This window comes from Oncorhynchus mykiss, chromosome 13, assembly GCF_057628025.1.
Source record: "Oncorhynchus mykiss isolate SJ-2025 chromosome 13, ASM5762802v1, whole genome shotgun sequence".
Classification (NCBI taxonomy): Eukaryota; Metazoa; Chordata; class Actinopteri; order Salmoniformes; family Salmonidae; genus Oncorhynchus; species Oncorhynchus mykiss.
The window spans coordinates 38,250,730-38,277,918 of NC_143034.1; the positions used below are offsets into that span (position 1 = coordinate 38,250,730).

The 27,189-nt window shown below is 42.5% G+C and overlaps 2 protein-coding genes across 2 annotated transcripts in view; both read left to right on the forward strand.

Annotated features, from left to right (window-relative positions):
* The first annotated feature begins 517 nt into the window (after nt 1–517).
* Nucleotides 518–9,773, forward strand: LOC110486070 (heme-binding protein 1). Its single transcript, XM_021557393.3, has 6 exons — nt 518–662; nt 4,997–5,182; nt 5,759–5,850; nt 6,286–6,427; nt 6,753–6,936; nt 7,452–9,773. The coding sequence occupies exons 2-6, from the start codon at nt 5,023–5,025 to the stop codon at nt 7,624–7,626; spliced, it is 753 nt and encodes a 250-aa protein (XP_021413068.2). The 5' UTR covers nt 518–662; nt 4,997–5,022; the 3' UTR covers nt 7,627–9,773.
* Nucleotides 9,774–21,274: 11,501 nt separating this feature from the next.
* Nucleotides 21,275–27,189, forward strand: part of LOC110486071 (inactive tyrosine-protein kinase 7) — a 41,983-nt gene continuing 36,068 nt past the window's right edge. Inside the window, exon 1 of the mRNA XM_021557394.3 lies at nt 21,275–21,766. Coding sequence (XP_021413069.2) covers nt 21,643–21,766 — 124 coding nt within the window. The 5' untranslated portion in view covers nt 21,275–21,642. The remainder of the gene's footprint in view (nt 21,767–27,189) is intronic.

Here is a 27,189-nt window from a genome sequence, read left to right on the forward strand (position 1 = left end):
GCGCTGGGCAGTGGGTTTAATACAGAGTGCTGGTGACTCATTACTTCAGCCGCTACATTCATTACAATCCAATACACTGCATATGATACATACATACAGCATACTGCTGTATATGCTGAGGTAAAAGTGGGTTGGGAATACTCAGTCGGGTCTGTAGGTCGAGTGGAAAGTGTGGCTTGGTATTTAGACTTCAGTCCCTCAAAAAATAACACCATATATCGATTATACAGACCCTACTCTACTGAGAATTACCAACCTCTCTTTTGACTCAGCGCATAGAATCGTTTTTTCTCCACAGCCCAATGTTGTGAACATACCGATCTGAACATTGTGTTTTTTGATAGTGGTCTTACAAAAGGTTTTTAGAAGCATATTTGTAATTGTCTTCATAAAGTCCTTTTTGCGTTTGCTTTTATGCACAATAAAAATGGGACATTGATTAAAATGTAATACTGTATCTTTTGAAATAGTTATCCACATTTTAATGTTTTGGAATGCGGGCTTTTATTTTGAAGGAATTGTTATTAGCATACAAAACTGACGTCATCGTTAGTGCTGCTGGCAGAACACTAGTGCGGCATTGAATGTATATGTCCTGTTTTGATTGTACAGTAGATCAGAAGAAGTAGTGCTCAAATACGATCCTTTACTTTGTTGACCAGGTAAGAACGCCGACTTTATCACTAAATGTTACATTCGGGTAAACGAGTTGGTCTAAACTAGGGTTCAGGGAAGAATATAACAAATTTATAGCTAAATGTCCGAAAAGTCCACAGATTCTACACAATTAATAACCGATTGCGGCTTAACCAATATAAATGATTGTAAAAAAATAAAAAATGTAAACGATGAGCTGTCTATCCTAAAGCCTATTAACTTCATGGCATGCGTTCAAGCAACCCCTAGTGACATTTTTGCCGCGTTATTGGGTGTGCTGGTTCCCTAGGGTTGACCTACTTTTGCTGTCATGCATTGCAGTCAGTGTGTTTGTTTGTTCGACTTTGCAGGCGACTTGCCGACTGACTGATCTACAAATGACCTTGCATCACAAATAACAACTCATTATTATTTGTTGATCAGCCAGTGTCACCATTTACCCACAATGCATTTGACGCTCTCGAACACGGTAGTGAGTTCACTGCCCATTTAATTGTCTGATGATTAATCGGATGTTGCATTAAAATCCCTAATGAAGGCTGTGCACTCCTTTTAGTGGTTTTGTTAGCGCGCGCTGGTATAGTGTTTTTGTGTTTGGTTTGTGTTGAGTAATGTGCAGCCCGGTTGCCGTAATAAATTGAGTTTAATTATGTGGGGTAAAAGCCGATGTATGGTTAATCTGATCTCTGTAGCGGCAGTAAAGCATTTACTGAGATGCGACCTCGGCAGAAGTCCAAGCATTCGTACTGCTTGCGCTTTGGGGAGCTGTCGTACGCATCCAATAAATAGGTCTGCTGTGCACCACTCGTAGTGATAGCCTTTCAGCTAATTACAAACAACTGGCGAAACGAAATGACAAGACCTTACCTCTTCTGATATGTTGGAGTAGGAGCTCAGCCAATTCTATCATGAAGTAAAAATACTGCACCGGTTTTCCACCTGCATCTCCCCGATACCCCCCAGCAAAATTAGGCTACATTCAGGCTATTGTTTATTTCATACTATGTTGAGGTAAACATCAGAGTATAATCCTTGTATGGATGTCAACCCCAATACATGTTCATGTCATCAATCAACTGCTTACAGTTAAAAGTGACTGAATACCACCACTGATTTCTGTATGCGAGCTATGCTACCAGTTTATATGAATGGGAGCATATCAGCACTTCTAACCCGGAAAAGGGACAACTTCTAAATGTTATGCAGCGAAAACAGCCAAATATATAAGAATCTGATTTTAATAACCACATGGATTTGACAAATATCCACTTTGTTTGATAAGATTTGTTGATTGTTTACAAATCCTCCCTTATCTCCTTCCAGGAGTTCTAACTCCTTTTTGTGTCTTTGAAATCCTTACATGAGGTATCATAAATATGTATTTTATTTGTCAACTTGTTCTGATAGACTTTCATCAAAGTTCTCCATGTTTATGTTTATGCAGGATGAACCGCCCCCACCTAATGCCAACCAACATGTCAATACAGAGCTATGCGGAGCCCTTCGCATTGTTACCTCAATTTGGCCTACGCAAACCTCCAGAGGCTCCACAATTACGTCACACCCTTCGTTCGGAGACTCCGAACAACATTTCCAGATGAAGCATAAATGAGCTTTTCAAACCAAATTGTATTTGTCACATGCGTCGAATACAACAGGTACCTTACTGTGAAATTCTTACTTACAAACCAACATTGCAGTTAAAGAAATAGAGTTAAGACAATATTTACTAAATAAACTAAAATAAAATAAAATAAAAATATATATATAAAAGTAACACAATAAAAGGACAATAATGAGGCTATATTCAGGGGGTACAGGTACCAAGTCAATGTGCAGATTACAGGTTAGTCTAGGTAATTTGTACATGTAGGTAGGGGTAAAGTGACTATGCATAGATAATGAACAGCATGGAGCAGCAGTGTAAAAACAAAGGGTGGGGCGGCAATGTAAATAGTCCGGGTGGCCATTTGATTATTTGTTCAGCATTCTTATGGCTTGGGGGTAGAAGCTGTTAAGGAACCTTTCGGACCTAGATTTGTCGCTCTGGTACTGCTTGCTGTGCGTGTTATGATCTTCTTCATCTGATGAGTATGAAAGATCGGACCAAAAAAACTAAATAACCAAAGTGAAACAATGAAAATCGAAACAGTTCTGTATGGTGAAACACAGACACAGAAAACAACTACCCACCAACCATAGTGGGAAAACAGGCTGCCTAAGTATGGTTCTCAATCAGAGACAACGATTGACAGCTGCCTCTGATTGGGAACCATACCAGGCCAAACACATAGAACTATAACACATAGAACAAAAACATAGAATGCCCACCCCAAATCACGCCCTGACCAAACTAAAATAGAGACATAAAAAAGGAACTAAGGTCAGGTCATGACAGTCCCCCCCCCCAAAGGTGCGGACTCCGGCCGCAAAACCTAAACCCATAGGGGAGGGTCTGGGTGGGCATCTGTCCGCGGTGGTGGCTTCGGCGCGGGACGTGGACCCCACTTCACCTTAGTCTTGGCCCACTTAGGTGGCGCCTTTGGAGCGCCGACCCCGGACTGGGGACCCTTATAGCGGGCCCCGAATAGACGGGAGACTCTGACAGTGCTGGATAGGCGGGCGGCTCTGGCAGCGCCGGACAGGCGAGAGACTCTGGCAGCGCCGGACAGGCGGAAGAACCTGGAGGGAGGAGACGGAGAGACAGCCTGGTGCGTGGGGCTGCCACAGGACCCACCAGGCTGGGGAGACCTACAGGAGGCCTGGTGCGTGGAGGAGGCACCAGGATGGACCGGGCTGTGGGGGAGCATCGGAGCTCTGGTGCGCAGCCTTGGCACCACTCCTCCAGGCTGGATGACCACTTTAGCCCGGACCCTCCAGAGTGCAGGCACAGGTTGAACCGGGCTGTGGGGGAGCACTGGAGATCTGGTGCATACCACTCACACCTCTCCCTTAGGCTCAATGCCCACATTTGTCCGGCACGGGCGGAGGGCAGGCATAGGGCAAACTGCACCCTCCCAGCGCCCGGAGACAGTGCCGGCGCAGGATACCCTGGGCAGAAACGGCGTACCGGAGACCAAACACGCTGAGCTGGCACAACATGCCCTGGCTGGATGCCCACTCTCGCATGGCACTTGCGGGGGGCTGGCCTATAGCGCTCCTATAGCGCACTGGCGACACCGTGCGCTTCACCGCATAACACGGTGCCTGACCAGTACTACGCCTCTCCCGGTAAGCACAGGGAGTTGGCTCAGGTCTATCGCCTGACTCCGCCAATCTCCCCGTGTGCCTCTCTTGCCTGTTGCGCTGCCTTACCTCATATCGCTCATATTCCCCAGCCTCCCTTACCGTCTAGTATCTCCTCCCAAGTCCAGGAGTCGAGAACCCTCTGCTCCTTGTTACCACGCTGCTTGGTCCTTTTCTGGTGGGTAGTTCTGTAACGATCTTCTTCATCTGATGAGGAGTACAGCGCTCAGAGCCCAAACAAGCCATAAAGATATCCGTCATGTTGTGGAGTCAACATTAGTCAGAAATAGCATTATAAATATTCACTTACCTTTGATGATCTTCATCAGAATGCACTCCCAGTAATCCCAGTTCCACAATAACTGTTTGATTTGTTCGATAAAGTTCATAGTTTATGTCCAAATGTCCTCCTTTTGTTAGCACGTTTGGTAAACAAATCCAAACTCACGACGCGCGTGCAAGTCCAGCGGAAAGGTCGGACGAAAAGTCCAAAAAGTTAAGTTCCAGTCCGTAGAAACATGTCAAACGAAGTATAGAATCAATCTTTAGGATGTTTTTATCATAAATCTTCAATAATGTCTGTAGAAAAGCAATGGAACGCGAGGTAACTCTCACATGAACGCGCGTCACGAGCCCATGGCACTCTGCCAGACACCTTGCTCAATCCCCTCTCATTCAGCCCCCCTTCACAGTAAAAGCCTGACACAAGATTCTAAAGACTGTTGACATCTAGTGGAAGCCTTAGGAAGTTCAAAATGACCCCACAGACACTGAATATTGGAATGGCAATGAGTTGAAAAACTACAAACCTCAGATTTCCCACTTCCTGGTTGGATTTTTTTTCAGGTTTTTGCCTGCCATATGAGTTATGTTATACTCACAGACATCATTCAAACAGTTTTAGAAACTGTTTTCTATCCAATACTAATAATAATATGCATATATTAGCAACTGGACTGAGTAGCAGGCAGTTTACTCTGGGCACCTTATTCATCCAAGCTACTCAATACTGCCCCCCAGTCCCAAAGAAGTTAACAATCACCCTATTTCTAGGAAAAGTAACAAACTTGTCTTCTTGGTCTTGTATTTGCAGATCTGCCCGGGCTGTGGACGAAAACAATGGCACTAATCTCCCTCGAGGATCTCGACGGATTGGAGGATGAAGAACTGGACAATGACATCACTGACAACCCTGATCCAATGGAGGACGACGAGCAGCAGAGGCTGTACACCCATTGGCAGGCGATCGCCAGCACACACCAGGTGTCCATCCCCCGAGGTAAGCGAGATAGGCGATGGAGTAAAATAGTCCCATTCGAGGTAGTTGCTTGGCAGCAGTGTATTTGGAGACAATCAATCTGAGAAATCAAACTCGTTGCAACAGGACATGGTTTCTTCCTATAGTTTAAATAAAATCTCAGATTCTAGTTGCTACATCCTGTCCATAAGCAAAGACGGCTAAACAAAGTCCCAGAAAATGATGGCTACATTTCAACAATATCGGTGCATTGTTTTACGGCACATTGTTTTATCTTCCACATTCCAAACAGTCTGCAAAACAGCAGTATGACTTGATTGCTATAGTGTGTGTACTGAAGTCTCTATCATGGCGTACTCAAATGGGCATCAGTTTGAGGTCTAGTAAGAAGCTTATAGATATTAGAGCAGGCCCATTTTCCTAGAGACTTGAATACTTGACATTAGCCCTGGGTTCCTTTTATAAAGCATAAGCCAATGACGAGTATCCCCCCACTTCACTTGGTTCCGGTGAGGTTTTTACCAGTGAGGTTTGCGCTCAGGCTGCTCTCTGTAAACTTTAAAATAAATGAAGAGGACCCCTGTGTTGTTTTGATAGAAATGACAGGACCAATTCAAGAGCTTACTCGACGGAACCAAACCCAAGAAAGAGAGCAGGTCCCCTTTACCTCCGTCTCTCTGCATGAAAAGGTACAGTATGTGTCCCTTCCATTTGTTACCAATCTTAGGTCAGGATGACAATGGCACATATGTTGGCTGGATGTTCCATTTTGAAGTGAAGGAAAGTCTGTAGTAAAAGCTAAATGAAGCCATTTTCTTGTCTTTCTTTTGAGTGTCTGGCATATGTACTTTTGAGTGTTTTGAATGATAAATAAATAATGAAAGCTGTGTGTATGTTCAAACGGATTTGTGTAAATGCCTGAGTGCAATGTGGTGTGTAAAATCTGTGTGCGTGTTGCCTTATGACCATCCATGTATTTGCTTGAGTGCAATTTATGTTGTGTGTGTGTGTGCGCGCGTGTGTGTTTCAGCTTGAGCATCCATGCCATTGCTCGAGTGCAAAGTGAAGTGAAAGATCTCTTATATTCCCTGGATTACGAAGTGTGTGTTTGTCTATTTCTGCAGCTGGGCGAGGTGCTGTTTGAGGAGCGGGTGTACCCTGCAGGGAAGTGGGCGTGCATCACTAAAGGGGAGAAGCTGTACGAGCAGAGCATCTCCATGGGCTTCATGAAACTCATGAAATTCATCTGCAAGGAGAACTCTGTTGGTAAGGGCTTAGTGTTCATGTTACTGTGTAATTATTGATGTAAGTATAGTGAAAAATCTATTGTAATCACTCATTGTTACAACTATATTGTAATCACTTGTTGTTCCACTGTACTTACAGCAGTAACCCTAACCCTTATCATAACCTTAAGTACAGTGCATCTACAATTGATTGATTTGGGGCCTAGACTCTTGTATATTAATTAGTCATTCTTGCTGTACTTACATCAGTAATCCTAATCCTTACCATAGACCTAAGTATAGTGTATAGTAAGGGTAACAGGGTAACAGTGAGTAATTATAATAGCACACTCTTGTATCGACAGGACGCTATTTGGGAATGACTGTACCCATTGTGAACAGTATCCAAATGCTGGAGGACGGCAATGGCTTTCAGAAAGACATCTTGACTGCATACTACCTGCCTGCTGAGTTCCAGGCCAACCCGCCCCAGCCGACTGACCTAGACATCACCATACTCCATAGGGAGGCTTTACGAGTCATCACCAGGTAAGGACACTCTCACCTCTGGCTGACTTCAATACTCAAGCCCCAGGCTTGATTTGAGGCATATTCTACTTCGCCTGTGGTTTGGAGACCTATTCTGACCTATTTACATATCGACATGTAAAAATAGACAATGGATTTAGATAGACAATGTCTAGCCAAAATGGGTGGAAATAATTAGTCAGATTAGTGATAATATCCATGTTTGTTTTTTTAACTATACTGGCTGGTTTCCCGGACACAGATTAAGCCTAGTCCTGTATTAAAAAGCACTTACAATGGAGTCCACATTGAGCATTTGTTTTGGTCCAGTACTGGCTTAATCTGTGTGTGGGAAATCAACCCAAACAATAATGTTAACTTCAATAAATAATGGATACGTGCTAGCTAGACTCACACACTACTTTGCATTGGTAAGATATCTGTCTAAAATACTATAGGTAAAAAAAAAAATATCAGATAATAGCAGTAATGATAGTATTTATTTAAACACGAATAACAAATGCGGTCTTCTGTAGGACTTTCTTCGGCACCACCACGGAGGAGACAATCATGCCTCAGATTAACCTGCTGTGGGAGATGCTGGGCCCCAGCGAGGAGATGCATCGCTACTCCTACATGGTGGCTGTCTACGACAACCCTGGGGTGTCCTGTCGCAGGAACGAGATCTGGTTCATCCGACGAGACCCCTAAATCTCTTATAACATCCACCTGTCCCCTCCTGTATCACCCTGACACCCCCCTATCCCCCCCCCCCCCCCCCTGTGCCTCTAGGGTCGTGTTCATTTGCCGTTTAATGGAATAAAAGGGACAAACAGGGAGGGACTACCTGGACTTGGTCCAATAAGCAACACTCATTTTCAGTTTCCAGTGCAAAATGTTTAAAAAAAATGTTTGTTTTTGTTTTTGCGTGCCCTAATCAACACAACCCAGATGATTCCTGTCATGGGGATAGAGTATGGATTAAAATGGGAGGAATGGCTCTTGGGTTGGTTTTAGAGGTAAACATGACAAGATTACTTTAAAGATGGTATTAGGTAGACAGTATGGCAGGAAAATACTTATTTAACATTCACTGAGATGGTATGCTTTTCTATGCTCTAGGGGAGCACAAGAAAATACTAACTTCAGTGGCATTTATACCATGTACACAACCAAAAAATACAAGTATATTGTATCTCTGTGAAAAACTGTCTGGGCATTACAAGAGTTAAAACATGATGGAAATATAAGAGTTATCTTTATTTTTCTTGCTTTTTATGTTAAAAAAAATTATATAATCTAATCATTGCAAACTGGTGTCACATAATGTCACACTCCGTTTTACATTTGAGTAATTTAGCAGACACTCTTATCCAGAGCGATTTATAGCAGTGAGTGCACGCTTTTTAATACTTTTTTTCTTAATGATGTTGATACTATAATGTTTTTTTTAATGTCTTATAGGTCTGTACCTTACTAGAAATATGTTGTATTTGCAGTTGACTAGAGTAGGCATCCAGGTTTAACCTATTGTTATCCATAGGTAATTCTGACTTTGTCATTCAAAGTTACTTGCTATGATATGTGGGTGTTCTCGTACTCTTAACTGTCATTAAGTTTTATCCTTCTAGTGAATTTTGCCCACACTTTGCTACTTTACCTACATTTTGAGGCTGGTGTAGGGATTTTGGGTATACGTGTCCTAATAAGTAAATGACTATCCCCCTTCCCCCAGCCACAAAATGATTGACAGATTGGTAATTTGTTACCTTCAGTTGCCACTAGGTGTCAACCAAACAGTAACGTTTGTATTATGTTTTTTGTCTGTTTATTTGCTTATTGGTGAATAGTGAATATCTCACAAATGAATAGATTGGTTTTGGTGAGGTTAGTTGTAAATGGAGCTGAGACTGGGACCAGGCTCTTTAGGTTTTGAGGAAGGTTCAAGCTTTTTGAAGATTCATAGCTATAGTTAATGATGGTTGGGGAATGGAAGTTTAATTTAAGTGACTTATGAACCTGTCTGTTCAGCATGGCCAAATGATGTGCTCTTACTGTGCTTGCCTCTTTTTTGAAATATATTTCCCAGAATAAGTGTGTATTTGTTTGTATTCTCCAGTAATTAGTACGGTATACATTTGATATGTTAAAATTGTACCCGGCTTCTCTTTTGTGACCTTGTATTTCTATGCTGTTTTCAACTGTTTTCAATGCATACATTTCAACATTTCAGTGTGAATTGTAGTGGGTTGCTTCAATTTAAAGCTGCAATATATAACTTTTTGGGCAACCTGGCCAAATTAAAATAGAATTGCGAGGAGTTATAGATCATTCATTCTCATTGAAAGCAAGTCTAAGATGTAGTAGATCTGTTCTATGTGTGTTATTTCTATGCTTCTGTTCATAAGTTTTGTTTTTACCTCTTTTACTTTCTGTTTTGTACAATAACTTCAAACAACTGAAAATACTATATTTTTGGTTATGAAAATATATTTCACAGCAGTTTAGATGGTACAATGATCCCTCTACACTATTTTTGCTTGTTTTGTTACAAACCAACATTTGGAATTTTAGCAAACAGAGAGATTTCTTTATAGTGCATCTTTAAACTACTTAAAAGATTGCCAGTGTAGGTTAATGGAGATTTGATATACATTTACACTTAAAAACGTACCGTGCCTTCAGAAAGTATTCACACCCCATTTACTTTTTCCCCATTTTGTTGTGTTACAGCCTGCATTTAAAATGTATTCAATTTAGATGTTGTGTCACTGATCTACACACAATACTGCATAATGTCAAAGTGGATCTTTTATTTTTTTTATTTTTACAAATTAATAAAAAATGAAGAGCTGAAATGCCTTGCGTCAATAAGTATTGAACCCCTTTGTTATGGCAAGCCTAAATACATTCAGGAGTAGAAATTTGCTTAACAAATCACATAAGTTCCATGGACTCATTCTGTGTTCAATAATAGTGGTTAACATTCATTTTGAATGATTACGCAGTTTCTGTACCCCACACATACAATTATCTGTAAGGTCCCTCAATTGACTAATAAAATGACCTATTTGAGCATGGTGTAGTTATTCATTAGGCTTTAGATGGTGTATCTTGGGTCAATACAAAGATACAGGCGTCCTTCTTAACTTGAGAGGAGAGGAAGGAAACCGCTCAGGGATTTAAAACAGTTACAGAGTTGAATGGTTGTGATGTGAGAACTGAGGATGGATCGACAACATGGTAGTAACTCAACAATACTAACCTAAATTACAGAGTGAAAAGAAGGAAGCCTGGACAAAATAAAAAATATTCCACAACATGCATCCTGTTTGCAACAAGGCACTTAAGTAATACTGCAAAAAATGTGGCAAAGAAATGTACTTTTTGGCCTGAATACAAAGCATTATGTTTGGAGCAACAACACATCACTGAGTTCCACTCTTCATATTTTCAAGCATGGTGTTGGCTGCATCTACCTACATGTATGTATTACCTCAATTACCACGACTAACCGGTGCCACCGCACACTGACTCTGTACCAGTACCCCCTGTATATAGCCTCCACATTGACTCTGTACCGTAACACCCTGTATATAGCCTCCACATTGACTCTGTACCGTAAAACCCTGTATATAGCCTCCACATTGACTCTGTACCAGTGCCCCCTGTATTTAGTCTCCACAATGACTCTGTACCGGTACCCCCTGTATATAGCCTCCACATTGACTCTGTACCGGTACCTCCTGTATATAGCCTCCACATTGACTCTCTACCGGTACCCTCTGTATATAACCTCCACATTAACTCTATACCGGTACCCCCTGTATATAGCCTTCATGTTGACTCTGTACCGGTACCCCCTGTATACAGTCTCGCTATTGTTATTTTACTGCTGCTCTTTAATTGTTTGTTACTTACATTTTTTTCTTATCTATTTTTTACTTAACACTTATTTTTCTTAAAACTGCAGTGCTGGTTAAGGGCTTGTAAGTATGCATTTCACTGTAAGGTCACCTTGTCACCTACACCTGTTGTATTTGGCGCATGTGACAAATACAATTTGATTTGATAATGTTATGGGTATACTTGTCATCGGCAAGGACTAGGGAGTTTTTTGGGATAAAAATAAGTGGAATAAAGCTAAGCACAATCAAAATCCTATAGGAACCCTGGTTCAGTCTGCTTTCCAACTGACACTGGGAGACAAATTCTCCTTTCAGCAAGACAATAACTTAAATCGCAAATCCAAATATACACTGAAGTTGCTAACCAAGACGACATAGAATGTTTGAGTGGCCTAGGTACAGTTTTAACTTAAATCTGCTTAAAAGTCTATGTCAAGACTTGAAAATGGCTGACTAGCAATGATCAACAATGACTAAGACAGAGCTTGAAGAATTTTTAAAAGAATAACGGGCAAATATTGTTCAATGCAGGTGTGCAAAGCTCTGAGACTTACCCCAAAAGACTCACAGCTGTGTTTGCTGCCGAACGGGATTCTAAGTATTTTGTGTAGATCAATGAGAAAAAAATTACAATTAAAAACATTTGAATCCCACTTTGTAACACAGCAAAATGTGGAACAAGTAAAGCGGAGTGAATACATACTGAAGACACTGTATACAGCTTTTAGAATCTTTTCACTTTACGACCTGTATTTTTATGTAAAATGAAAATATAAATAAATAAAATGGTGTGAAGGAGATGATTGATTCCACTCAGATGAACTCAACAACAAAAATGTGCACATACCTATCAGTTACCATTTGATATATTTCTGGTTATTTGGCTAGGTCATAGTTTGTCTTATTAGTATTCCGCCTCTGTCCAAAAACCTTACACAACTAAAATGACAAAAGTACCCCTTTTTGACAACTACCTTGTCTGCATTACATTTTTTAATACATTTGAGATGTATTTTAAATCGTTAAGGATGTAGCCTGAAATATAGCCTTGGCCTATAAACAAAAGAGTCAAAACAAGTTGTATGTGCTTAGGCCTACAGAAAAATGTGTGCTTCTCATGTTACTTCATCCCACTGCTGGCTTGCTTATGAAGCTGAGCAGGGTTGGTCCTGGTCAGTTCCTGGATGGGAGACCAGATGGTGTTGGAGGGCCAGTAGAAAGCACCCTTTCCTCTGGTCTAAAAAACTATCCCAATGTCCCAGGGCAGTGATTGAGGACATTGTCCTGTGTAGGGTGCTGTCTTTCGGATGGGATGTTAAACGGGTGTCCTGACTCTCTGTTGTCACTAAACATCCAATGGCACTTATTGTAAGAGTAGGAGTGTTAACCCTGGTGTCCTGTCTAAATTCCCCATCTAGCCTTCATACCATCATGGCAGCCTAATCATCCCCAGTTTACAATTGGCTCATTGGTGGTGCAAAGGGAGAACAAACAACTTATAGAAATCTTGCTTGATGCACAGTGTCGATCAATGCGGGACAATCTAATATGTTAAGGGATACCGGAGAATGACAACAGCAGAGGCTGTGAGTACACTGTCTGAGACTTTATGTCAACTCAACTGAAACTGCCCATGGATGTTGTGTGTAATGTCACTTTCTCCAAAGTCCATAGAATGGGTAAGGCCTCTGGGAAATAGGCCACGGGCTATTATTGCATGTTTTGACAAATTTAAGCAAAAGGAAATGGCGAAGAACATGGGCAGAGGACTCAGAAACACTGATTTTGGAATGAATGATCACTTCCCCACCGAGATCAATGAAAGGAGAAAAAAACTATCCCATCAGGAAGGAAAAGCGTTGCCTGAATCAACAAGTCTCCATGGTGATGGATAAACTTTATATCAACGGGCAACCTATATCGGGACTCAAGAATAACTCCCTGACTATTTTAATCCAACTGTATCGGGACTCTAGAGTAACTCCCTGGCTATTTTAATCCAACTGTATCGGGACTCTAGAGTAACTCCCTGGCTATTTTAATCCAACTGTATTTTTTAACCAGGTAGGCAAGTTGAGAACAAGTTCTCATTTACAATTGCGACCTGGCCAAGATAAAGCAAAGCAGTTCGACACATACAACAACACAAAGTTACACATGGAGTAAAACAAACATACAGTCAATAATACAGTAGAAAAATAAGTCTATATACAATGTGAGCAAATGAGGTGAGATAAGGGAAGTAAAGGCAAAAAGGCCATGGTGGCGAAGTAAATACAATATAGCAAGTAAAACACTGGAATGGTAGATTTGCAATGGGAGAATGTGCAAAGTAGAGATAGAAATAATGGGGTGAAGAAGCAAAATAAATAAATAAATACAGTAGGGGGAGAGGTAGTTGTTTGGGCTAAATTATAGATGTGCAGTAATCTATGAGTTGCTCTGACAGCTGGTGCTTAAGGCTAGTGAGGTAGATAAGTGTTACCAATTTCAGAGATTTTTGTAGTTTGTTCCAGTCATTGGCAGCAGGGAACTGGAAGGAGAGGTGGCCAAAGGAAGAATTGGTTTTGGGGGTGACCAGAGAGATATACCTGCTGGAGCGTGTGCCACAGGTGGGTGCTGCTATGGTGACCAACGAGCTGAGATAATGGGGGACTTTACCTAGCAGGGTCTTGTAGATGACCTGGAGCCAGTGGGTTTGGTGACGAGTATGAAGCGAGGGCCAGCCAACGAGAGCGTACAGGTCACAGTGGTGGGTAGTATATGGGGTGACAAAACGGATGGCACTGTGATAGACTGCATCCAATTTATTGAGTAGGGTATTGGAGGCTATTTTGTAAATGACATTGCCGAAGTCGAGGATCGGTAGGATGGTCAGTTTTATGAGGGTATGTTTGGCAGCATGAGTGAAGGATGCTTTGTTGCGAAAAAGGAAGCCAATTCTAGATTTAACTTTAGATTGGAGATGTTTGATGTTAGACTGTAAACTCTCCTTCCAGACTCACCAGACACCTAGGTATTTGTAGTTGTCCACATATTCTAAGTTAGACCCGTCCAGAGTAGTGATGCTAGATGGGCGGGCAGGTGCAGGCAGCGATCGGTTGAAGAGCATGCATTTAGTTTTACTTGTATTTAAGAGCAGTTGGAGGCCACGGAAGGAGAGTTGTATGGCATTGAGGCTCATCTGGAGGGTTGTTAACACAGTGTCCAAAGAAGGGCCAGAAGTATACAGAATGGTGTCGTCTGCGTAGAGGTGGATCAGAGACTCACCAGCAGCAAGAGCAACATCATTGATGTATACAGAGAAGAGAGTCGGCTCAAGAATTAAACCCTGTGGCACCCCCATAGAGACTGCCAGAGGCCCGGACAACAGGCCCTCCAATTTGACACACTGAACTCTATCAGAGAAGTAGTTGGTGAACCAGGCGAGGCATTCATTTGAGAAACCAAGGCTATCGAATCTGCCGATGAGGATGTGGTGATTGACAGAGTCGAAAGCCTTGGCCAGGTCAATGAATACGGCTGCACAGTATTGTTTCTTATTGATGGCGGTTAAGATATCGTTTAGGACCTTGAGCGGGGCTGAGGTGCACCCATGACCAGCTCTGAAACCAGATTGCATAGCGGAGAAGGTACTGTGGGATTCGAAATGGTCGGTAATCTGTTTGTTGACTTGGCTTTCGAAGACCTTAGAAAGGCAGGGTAGGATAGATATAGGTCTGTAGCAGTTTGGGTCAAGAGTGTCCCCCACTTTGAAGAGGGGGATGACCGCAGCTGCTTTCCAATCTTTAGGAATCTCGGACAACACGAAAGAGAAGTTGAACAGGCTCGTAATAGGGGTTGCAACAATTTCGGCAGATAATTTTAGAAAGAAAGGGTCCAGATTGTCTAGTCCGGCTGATTTGTAGGGGTCCAGGACTCTAGATATCAGGACTCTAGAGTAACTCCCTGGCTATTTTAATTTAAATTTCAGTTTGTGTTGTAGTGTATCATGACAACTTCAACTATAATGAATACATGCTCTATTGATCTCCTCTATAATGAATACATGCTCAATTGATCTCCACTATAATGAATACATGATCTATTGACCTCCATTATAATGAATACATGCTCTGTTGATCTCCACTATAATGAATACATGATCTATTGATCTACACTATAATGAATACATGATCTATTGATCTCCACTATAATGAATACATGCTCAATTGATATCCACTATAATGAATACATGCTCAATTGATCTCCACTATAATGAATACATGCTCAATTGATCTCCACTATAATGAATACATGATCTATTGATCTCCACTTTTATGAATACATGATCTATTGATCTCCACCATAATGAATACATGCTCTATTGATCTCCACTATAATGAATACATGCTCAATTGATCTCCACTTGATAAGGAAAGGGTTGCATATAGCTTAATGTATGTAGCCTTCCTAACAAAACACATGAGGTTCTTAACTTGGTCAACATAAATAATAGTCATATTTTGGCTGTAAATGATGGGCAAATGAACATTCAAGGAAATAGTCTACTTAGAAAGGACAGGAATAGGAATGGTGGGGGTGTAGCACTGTACACAGAATCATATACCTTTTAAGAGGAGGGATGACCATAATGTATGTCAAATAGAGGCACTATGGGCTCAGGTACATCTGCCTCACCAGGCACCCATATTGGTAGGATGTGTGTATAGACCTCCTAGCTCTAAGGTGTCCTATCTGGATAAATTATGCACTGGGTTTGACCAGGTCACAGATAGTAACAGAGATGTGTTTATCTTGGGTGATTTTAATATAAATTGGAAGGATCATAATAATTCAAATGTAACTAAATTGATGAGATATGCTGAGAACTGTGAAACAAGTGGTTAATGATACTACTAGATCATCAATTAAGATGGGTCATCGTTCAGACACATGCATTGATCTGATCTTCTGTAATATACCATTGCAATGCTTAAAAGCCAGATCAGTGCCATAATATTGTGACCATAACCATGAACACCAAGGTTCCAAAGAAACCCTCAAGGATTGTGGTCAAGAGAAATTGTAAAACCTTTAATCATGAGCTATTTCAAAATGATTTGGCTGCTGTTCCCTGGGAGCTGATTTATCAAGAGGATGATTTAAATCACACTACAGAATGTTTTATTGATTTTCTCACTGAGGTAATAGACCATCATGCCCCAGTAAGAAAGAGGACAGTTGGGGGTCGTCCATCTCTATGGAGTGATGATGAACTGGGTGAGGCTTTTTCTCAAAGAAATATGGCAAAAGTCTTAGCAGCCAAATCTAAACTAGAAACTGATGTTCAGAATTATAGAACATTGGGTAATTATGCAGATAAATTAAATCTTAAGAAAAAAAAATGTTATTTTACAAAAATGCTTTTATTGATTGTAAAAATTCTTAAAATGTGTGGAATAGAGTTAAGGGCATACTTGTACATCTATCTCATCATGCCCATCTAGTGTGGAGGTTGGCGGGAGAACAATAACAAAACCAGCTGATATTGCCAATAATTTAGCAACATTTTTTTACAAAGAAAATGTATTTACTGAGTGATAATGTAAACATACATTCTTCCAAACAAGCTATTGTCCAATGGATTGATGATCATATTATGAGCAACAAGACCTGCTCTTTTAGTCTACAAATGGTGTCAGTAGAGGAGGTGTTAAAACTATTGAAGTCATTACCTGATGGTAAATGTACAGGTTATGATCTTATGGACAATTTTTTACTTCGCTATGCTGCCCCATAGATTGCAGCTCCACTGAAATAAATATGTAAATGGTTAGTGGAAAAGGGGATGTTTTCAAATGTATGGAAGCATGCGAAACTGTGTTCTATTCCGAAAGACAGCAAAGAACCCATTACTCCGGCCAATAGTCGACCATTTAGTCTACTCCCTGCACTCAGTAAGATATTGGAGGGTAATTGTGAATAGACAAATATGGGACAACATGGTTAAGAATGATCTGATTACAGCCAATCAGCATGCTTATCGCAAAATGTAACGACTGTCGTAGGTGGGAGAAGGTGAGGACCAAGATGCAGCGTGGTAAGTGTTCATCATTATTTTAATAAACACTAAATACAACAAGGAACAAAAGAAACAACCGAAACAGCTCCGTCAGGTGCAAAACACACTAAACAGAAAATCACTACCCACAAAACCCATGTGGGCAAGAGCTACCTGAGTATGGTTCTCAATCAGCGACAACGACAGACAGATGTCCCTGATTGAGAACGATACCCGGCCAGAAACAAAGAAATACAAAAACATAGAAAAAATAACATAGAATGCCCACCCTAGTCACACCCTGGCCTAACCAAAATAGAGAATAAAAAGCCTCTCTATGGCCAGAGCGTGACACAAAACACATTCCACTACCACTACATTGGTTGACATGACTGACCAGTGGCTCAATGCTATGGATAATGGCAGGTTTGTGGGTGTACAATTTTTAGATTTTAGTGCAGCATTTGATTTAGTGGATCATTAAATAATTTTGACAAAATTAATGCATTATGGTTTTAAGGAGGTAGCACTGAATTGGGTACAGTCATATAAAACTGACAGGAAAAAGTCCACCTATGTCAATGGTTCATTTTCTTCCCCTCATGCTTTAAACCCTGGAATACCGCAAGGCAGCTGCCTTGGGCCACTTCTTTACTTAATATATACCAACGACCTTCCTTATGCCTTATCTGAAACTCAAGCTACTATATTTGCAGATAATACTACAATTTATACAGCAAGACAATCGGTTCAACATGTACAGCAAGCTCTACAAGTAGATTTGGAAAATATCAGGGAGTAGTGGAACGACCCTGGGTTTATAAGCGTGGATATTGACTCTGCCGCTCGAGCATGCTTTTGGGGCACAGTCGATAGCGCGCTGGACTTCGGATTAGAAGGTTGAGGGTTCGAGACCTGCTCCCTGCCTGTTTCATCACACTATACAACATTTAAAACAGCCAAACTCTATTCACAAAGGCATTCAGTTGGTAAGAGACAGACATTCAGTAAATATCAGGAATAGATTGTCCACCATCTATGTGTTATCCAGACAAAAAAGAGAAATAGGCAAAATAAAACTTTGATGTAGAGTGTGGCGTACAGCAGGTCAGCCACCGGCGGAAGACTCGTCGAGGCCTATTGACAGACGGAGTATACATAACGAGGCGACGGCTCCATCTGCTGGACGTGCCAGGTCTTGACGGGCTCTCCGCCCAGGACTAATTGAGGCTGATTGGGGAGTTGGTGAGCAATCAAGGGCTGGTTGCTCACCAGCTGTACAAGCCCCATAAAGCTACCAGAAGGGCAGCACACAGGAGAGGACTGGGGGAAGTAAGGTGACTTTCGTGTAGTTGGAGACAGTGCCCGAGCTAAGACGAGGGAGTTGAGTTTGTGTGCCCGACAGGATACAGCAAGACGGAGCCCAGAAGACGATATCCCAGAGATGGTCTCATGGGGGAGACTGATCGTTTTCTTTTGATTTATTATTTAATAAACATCCTTGAAACCAAGCTAATCATACTCTGTCCATGTCTGATCTGTCTTGACCAAACGCCCTGGCCTGCCACAAGTGGTGGAGAATGCGGGCAATCTGATAACATGGTCAGATCAGGGTTGACATTTACACAGAATCAGCCTGGACAAGTTGATAGCTCCATTCGTCCAGGCCCAACAAGCACAACAGTCGGTTCAGGAACCAACGCTGGAGGAACAGCGTCCTGAATCACATCCCAACCAACTAACGGAAGACGATGATGTCGAGACCTACCTCTGTACGTTTGAACGGACGACTCTACGGGAAGGATGGCCAAGGCCGAAGTGGGCCAGTCCCCGTTCCTCTCTGGGAATGCCCAAAGGAGTATTGGGACCTGAACAACGAACAGGTGGCTAATTACAACGGGCTCAAACAGGAGATACTCAGCCGCTATGGGTACAGCCTGGCCCATCGGGCTCAACGGTTCCACGACTTTAGGTTCGTAGCCGACGCATCCCCCCGAGCAGATGAGCGACCTACTGCGCGTCACCAGGGCATGGCTCCTAACTGACGTATCCACCCTCTCCATCCTCGACAAAGTGGTCCTGGATCGCTTCTTACGGGCGCTACCCCACAACATGAAGAGGGCAGCGAATCTATTAGCGCCTCAAACCTTGGAGGGCCTCCTGGAAGCAGTGGAGACGCAACATAACACGCAGGCCCTGCTTAATGGGAGCCGGGACGAGTCAGCGACTCGCCCGAGGGGATGGAAGGACAGCCCCACTGCGGTGTACCCTGAACCCGACAGTCGGCAGGGCCAAAGGACCACAAACCCATAGAGAAACGGCTGGGGTAGGGCCGACCCGTCACCGACGACCCCAGGTAGATGGAGACCAAAGGAGGTGTTTTGAGTGTGGCGCCCGGGGACACATTGCCTGGAAATGCCCGGCTTGAGAGGAGTCGATGCCATCAGCTAGCCCCGGAGGTGAGGTGGGTCACGCTGTGAACTATGTCACCTCCTGTTGGGTTAACCCCGAATCAACTGCACCCATAGTCCCGGTGAAGGTTGACGGACACGACACAGAAGCACTATTGGACTCCGGAAGTATGGTTACGCTCGTAACCACGAGCCTGTTGAACCAGGAGACCGAAAGGGGTAGGGAGATGTCCATTTCCTGTGTTCACGGTGACACAAAGCGGTATCCAACCGTATGGATCAACCTCGTGACACCACAAGGGAGCTGCCAGATGATAGTGGGTGCAGTGCCAGAGTTGCCGGTACCTCTCCTAGGGGGACAGGATTGTCCGCTGTTCGCGGCCCTATGGGGGCACGAGTTGAGGAAGAAGGTACGAGCCGGCCGAAGAAGAGAGCGGGGATGACCAATAGTCTGTGCGGCCCGGAAGCAACCGGTTAACCAGCATGTGTGTACTGCTCCGGAGTCGGAGCCCTCGATTTTTAGGAGCCACTCGAGACCCTCGCAGGGGGCCAAATGAGGGGACAGTTCGGGACGGCCCAGTGGGAGGATTCGAACTTGAAAGCCTCCGCTGCCCAAGTGATAGCGGTGGATGGACAGCTACTTCTGGGGGTGAGTGACTGGCAATACCCCCATTTCCAAATCAAGAATAACCTTTTGTATCAGGTGTCGCACCAACAGGGGGAACTTCGAGAGATATTGTTGCTGCCCCGACGGTACGTGGGAACCGTTCTTCAGCTGGCCCACAACCCACCTGTTGGGGGTGCACCTGGGAATGGAGAAGACCCGGAACGGATCGCCACCCGGTTCCACTGGCCCGGGATGAGGAGGGCCGTGGAAGACTACTGTCACAGCTGCCCGGAGTGTCAACTCACAACCCTGAAAGCCCACTTCCAAAGCCCATTGGTCCCCCTACCGATCATCAGGGTGCCCTTTGAATGCATCGCCATGGACATAGTGGGACCCCTGGTAAAAACAGCATGAGGACACAGGTAAATCCTGGTGATAGTAGATTATGCCACCCGGTATCCCGAGGCCATTCCCCTACGGGCGGTGGTATCCAAGGGAATCACCCGGGAGCTGTTCCACCTCTTTCGCTGGGTGGGCATCCCGAACGAGATCTTGACAGACCAAGGTACGGCGTTTATGTCCCGCCTCATGAAAGAGTTGTGTGCCCTCCTGCAGATCTAGCAGATCCGGACCTCCGTTTTTCACCCGCAGACGGTTGGACTCAAGCGCTTTAAAAAAATGCTCAAACAGATGCTGCGGACTGGGGGAAGTAAGTTGACTTCCGTGTAGTTGGAGACGGTGCCCGAGCTAAGACGGTATCCCAGAGAGGGTCTCATGGGGGAGACCAATCCTTTTCTTTTGATTTATTATTTAATAAACACCCTTGAAACCGAGCTAATCATACTCTGTCCGTGTCTGATCTGTGTAAACGTCTTGATCAAACCCCCTGGTCTGCCACAAGAGCAATAAAGAAATGTAATAATTTAACTGAGCAAACCAGAAACCTTTCTATATATACATTTAAACAATGCTTTAAAACCATTTAAATATAATACATAGGAAAGTTGTGCTTGACTATGGTAGATGAAGAATCAATCTATCTTTTTAGACTGTTAGAGTATTTATCGGGTCAATATGTAAGTCTATTATGTCTGTTTGTAACAGCATGTGAAAAATGTGATCATATTACAAATAGTTTTTTAATGTTTAAGGACTCTTGGAAGATTAGTCCAAATGAGGACTAAAAGGGAACCAAATCAAATACACCCCCCCTCCTCTCCCCTGTAACTATTCCCCAGGTTGTTGCTGTAAATGAGAATGTGTTCTCAGTCAATTTACCTGCTAAAATAAAATAAAAATAAAATGTTTGCATAGAAACGTGCAAACACGTTTGGCATACTAACGCTACCTTTAAAAATATATATTATTTAGTGCCCACCATCCCCTCACCCCTCCCTCTCTTCTCCAAACACCGGAAGCTTCTCATCCAATGTGGGAGCGAAGGGGAGAGTAAAATAAAAAGGCTACTTTCATTCAATAGTGTCGAAGTAATTTTATGTAGACAGCTTTCTTTCTTTTTGCCATTATTTGAAATAATGGAATAGGGCCCACGTCTTCACATTTACAAATTGATCGTGCAACAGTCGCATCATCGGACGACCACTAGACAAAGCAGTCGTTTCTCGTTGGAGTACTTTTCAGAGGTCTTGTGAAACGCTGATAGTTCAGGGTTTCGCGCTGACTTCCCTTGGTTTTGGGGCTCGTTTTCTTGTGCGAATGATTTAACTTAGTTGTGGCTTACTTTGCTGGAGTTCTATTATGGAGTTACCGTCCACAGAAAATAATGGTTTCAAAGAGAGTAACCTGAACTCGGCGAATAGGCGTAGACAAGGAGTCATGCCGACCATACACACCACGACTCTCTTTCTTATTTTCACCAAAGGTAAGAAGACACCAAGTGGCCACAAGCCCGCCGGGTGTTATACGTGTTAAGTTATCTGAAAGTGTGCTTATCGCTCGGTACAATACTCTATAATATGGACTACTACTTCAATGTAACAAACAAGCTTTATTTCAGAAAAATGTTGGTGACTAGAGTATAGTACTTTATCCAATAACCCAAGTTGTAAGTGCCCACAAACAAGTTGAAACAACGTTGTCTTGGTTTTCAAAAAATGTAACCCTTTTATTTATTTATTTATTTTATTTTACCTTTATTTAACCAGGCAAGTCAGTTAAGAACAAATTCTTATTTTCAATGACGGCCTGGGAACAGTGGGTTAACTGCCTGTTCAGGGGCAGAACGACAGATTTGTACCTTGTCAGCTCGGGGGTTTGAACTCACAACCTTCCGGTTACTAGTCCAACGCTCTAACCACTAGGCTACCCTGCCGCCCCATATATTTTATTCAACGAAAGGCTAGTGTAATATTTAACGGCAGTAAGCTCGTTGTCACCCACTCCCCAAAAAACTCCATGTTCCAAAAACATAATCAGTGAAAATCGTGCTACCAATTTTGTATTTTTTTAATGTCCAGTTGGTTAGTTTAGATAATGTCATGACCAAATATTCTATCCCCTTGAGCATTGGTCTTTGACTTGACAGCATTGCAGGGCATACAAAGAACTGTCTTCCAATGTCACACATGGTAATGCTGCTATTTCCATAACAATATGCATTTTACAGTATGTCATTTGAGCTTAGTAGAGCTCATAACAGGACCATGACTCAAAACTGTTTTTGGGCAGAAGGCAGAATAATTATCAATATTGGTTATCTGCAAAATTCATGTTTGCATGACCTGACTTCAGAAGTTTCCCTACTGCTCAGCTTGATTCAACAGGCTCTTTCATAGAATATGGCCAGACCTGGGCTGAAGAGAGTGGGGGAAGTGACTGGCCTACAGTGAGTGTACAACATATTAAGAACACCTAACTAATATTGAGTTGCACCCCTCTTTCCCTCATAACAACCTCAATTTGTTGGGGGCATGGACTCTACAAGGTGTCAAGCTTTTCATAGGGATGCTGGCCCATGTTGACTCCAATGCTTCCTACCGTTGTGTCAAGTTGGCTGGATATCCTTTGGGTGAGGGAGCATTTTTGATACTCACAGGAAAATGTTGAGCATGAAAAACCCAGCAGCATTGCAGTTATTGAGACAAACCGGTGCGCCTGGCACCTACCACCGTACCCCGTTCAAAGGCACTTTTGTCTTGCCCTTTCACCCTCTGAACGGCACCTATACCCAATCCATGTCTCAATTGTCTCCATGCTTAAAAATCCTTATTTAACTGGTCTTCTTCACTTCATCTACACTGATTGAAGTGGATTACAAGTGACATCAATAAGGAATCATAGCTTTCACCCAGGCTCACCTGGTCAGTCTGTCATGGAGAGCAGGTGCTCTTACTGCTCAAACAATTTCCAATCATCTCAGAGCTCCAATTCTAATTGGGCAGCACAGGCTGATTGTCAGGAATGATATGTTCATAGAGATCCTATAACTGAATTATAGGATCCTATGGATATGTTGGTAAGGCAAATACTGTAGTACAGCGTGTAGAAGGGTAATTTAGCTATGCTGCAGGCTAAAGCCGCCTGTAAAAGTTTAAGGTAAGCTTGTGCAAAGAAGTGACATGGCTCCAGCTCAATGCTTTTGCTTTGGTCCTTCCGCAATGCCCCAATGTATGACTACAGTATATATATTTTTATCTTGTAGGTAAGTGGAAGTGTGGAGAAACAGTCAGGGAATGGATTTGTATCTTTTTGGAGACATGGAGAAAAAGTGTGTTGGGGTGTTGTCGTTGGCCTCAGGGTCTCTGGAGGAAATGGGACCACATTTGCATGGGAACCCAGGAGATAAAAGCAGCCTGACAAGAGACTTCACAGGTAGTTGAGAGGCCTGCTTGATCTTTAGAACTGGAGGGGGACCATCTCCTTCCATTGTTATGGAAATCAGGATTGGTCTGGGAAAAATACTTTAGAAGCACTTGCACTAGAAGTAATTGCAAAGACAGAAGTAGTATCATTTCACTTGACAAGTCCCTTTCCTCTGAATTGCACTCACATTTTTTGTTTATTCTAAACTAAGATGACTGAGAAGCATGCTATGCTGTAGTGTGGTTTTCATACTATAATTAAGTGGAAAAGAGCCCCCAGTCTTATTGGACTGTTTTTAAATGCAAGGCTCAGTGTATTGTTTGAAATATCACCATTTTGATTTCTGGGGCTTCAGAGGGGGAAATAAAAATGTCTTCAGATACTTATACATCAAAACCATATTGTGAGCCCTTTCCCCCTGACGAGATGGTCCTGTGTCATGATTAAGATCTACAGTGTATAATGTGAAACATCCTTTGCCTTTAAGTACTGGAATATGACCTGCTTCCAAGGAGGTTTCAGTTAGAGGAATAGTTCACATTGATTACAAATGTAACTTGTTTTATAGTTATTTGGAGAGTGGTCTATGTACCTGGAGAGCCGGCGATCTAATATTTGGGTTTGTTTACTTTGCTACACAGCCAGTGTTTGGGCTGCTGACGCTAGTATAGATTATTTTCTTGGTTATATTACCTTTCACGTGAGGTACATTTTGTAAGTTGAGTGAACTCTCGTAAGCCAACAGCGCCCACACAGGACATAGGCAACGCCACAGAAGGCTATATTACACAGGGCATAGGGGATGCTACAGCCGGCTATATCGCAGAGATGAGGAAGCGAGAATAACCAACCGCATACAATAAGATCAATCAGCAATGGAAGTGCATTATTTTCTGAAACATTGAATTATGCCTATAGTATTCTAATCTTATTTCCAGCATTTCATCCAATTTGTGTAGTACTTTCAGAGCTTGTACAAATTTGCTGGTTCGATCAAAACCCAGTCCTTATTTCCTATACTGCCATCTGTTCCTACTGTGTATGTGTCTTGTTAAAGCAATGGCAACTACTCGTATGAAAGCGAGGGTCACTCTGGTCTATGACACATGTGAGGATGGAGGATAAGCAGCTGAAATGTTTTCTTGAAACACATTCTGGGTTAGGCGTGATGGCATGTTCTTTTCTCTTGTCGAACTCCTCCGAGGTCTTGTGGGTCTTTGGGACTGTGCCGTTAAATGTCAGGGGTAACCATCACTATTCTCTTTTGGCACGCCTCTGGCAGCTGCAGTTTGATCAGGCACACGAGTGTTTATTACAGCTGAACTTTAAGATCTGGAAAATATGTTTTTGAAGGAGTTTTTTTTGGGGGATAGAAATAATAAATCTCCCCACTATTGCCCTTTAGTCAGCCAAAGCAAATGGTGTTAGCGGTCAGTGGGCAGCCCTGATATATAGGGCATTTATTTGAGAGGTGGGTTGATGTATAAAGATTTGTCGTACTATTATTAGAAGTGTAAAAATAAGACCTCAACCTCTATGCAACGTCACACACACACACACCAATGAAATACGCACAATTTTAAAAGTAACGGTGGAGACTCACAGTTTAGATGAGTAACTGTTAACTGCACAGTATTTAAAGCAAAACAGCAGTGACACTATTTACACTGTCAAAGGTTTCAAAATTACATGGGCAGGTGGGTGTAAAGGTAACATTTTTATAATTGAGTCCTCTGATATGGTTGATGCTCCTCTATGCCCAACTCATAGGATGATTGATGCCACTTTATTTGCTTGTTGAGTAAATCTACCCCGGGTCAACCCAGCCGGGTCGTGCCAAGGCATGTTGTAACCGAGGTGCTTGTAATTAGTTTCCACAATGCCCTCCGTATTTGGGGCCCAACCCTGTGCACAAAGACGATGCCAGCGGCGGACATAACTGACGTTTGATCTGATAGCCCTTAATGAGCTCCTAAAATGACAGCCTGGCAGATGTTTTGAAATGAATGCCTGTGTAAACCATGCCACCCGTCGTGAGATTGCTCGCCGGCAGAGAAATAGCAGGGCCTTGGCAAGGAGGAAGAGATTTGGCTCATAAGATGTCAAGTTATCTGATATGGAGTGTCAGCCAGGAATGGCCTGAACAAAATGGTGGGAAAAATTGGTCTGTTTTGAAGTGTCTAATGATGAACTGTTCAACAACAAAAAGCTCAGAACTATTTGGTCTCCAGACTCATGGTAGTATGTGTTTTTAAACATTTCAAAGCATTTGGTTTAACTATTGTTTTTGTTGTTTTTTTGCTAAATTGGATGTTCTTTAGAACCAATTTAGGAAACTACATCTGTGTGTGGATCTGTTACTCTGGCGTACTTAGGTGCTTATTTAAAAAAAGAAAAAATGTATCCCCTTTTTCACTCCTTGATGGAAACAGCTTTGTTGGTAAAAAAAAGAGCTATATTTAGCTTTGAACTTGAAGTAGGCTCCTTTGGCTATTTCAGGAAGATCTGTTACTGAAAACAGCCCCAATTTCCTTTGTGTGGCCAGGAAACGTTGGGTTGAAATCAACAGGGATTAAAAATGGACGATTGTGTGGAAGATAAATCCCAAAGATGGTGTGAGTCATCCGTTGCAGAATAACTTTGATGACCCAATTGTCTTTACGTTTAACGGAGAAGGATGAAATGAAGTAGTCTGTTGGGCATGAGGTCAAAATTAAATATTTGCCGTTGCACACCCTTCATTGCTACTTTCTATATGAATCAAAATGTCACTTTTTTTTTTTTTTTTTAGACATGCCTTTCTGCCAAAGCTAGGACCTAGGCTTGTCTTTCAGCCACATATGAGCCATTGGCACCATATCAGTCCAGGTGCATAGCCCTGTAACCCTGGCCAACCTCAGTGCTGCTGACTGGGAGAGGAGTGTTTCCATGTTGTAAAGTACACTAGGAAAGCCCGGCAGATGTCATTCACAATTCCACATAGAGATTTGGCTGCATTTCTTTCCCATTTTTAGAGAGGGATTTCACAATTTTTTGAGGACCGATTATGGCTTTTTGATAAGAATATTTGCAGATTTAAAAATTTTTTTTTTTTTTAAGCCTGTCTTCAAAATACTTGCATGTAAACCCACTCCCAGAACTGCTTGGGTTTTGTGCCGAATGATAAGTAATGACATAAGAGTAATTGCTGACGCAGTGTATAAAGTATACACAAAAGTAGTGGTCCAACTGTTTATGTCCGTGCCATCCCTTCATGCTCCTCTAAAATGACGACGGCATGTGAAATGGACAGCGAAACTCCCAGATGAAAAGAACCCTGTCTGACAGAGCCAATCACAACTATGCACGGCTCTCGTTGAACATGATGAGGTACACCAAAGGCTGCTCAAAAGCCACAGGCTCCAATCATCAAGGGAAACCCACACAGACTGAATCCAGGGCAGAGAGGTCACGAGCAGGGGAGAAGAGATGTTTTTACACTTC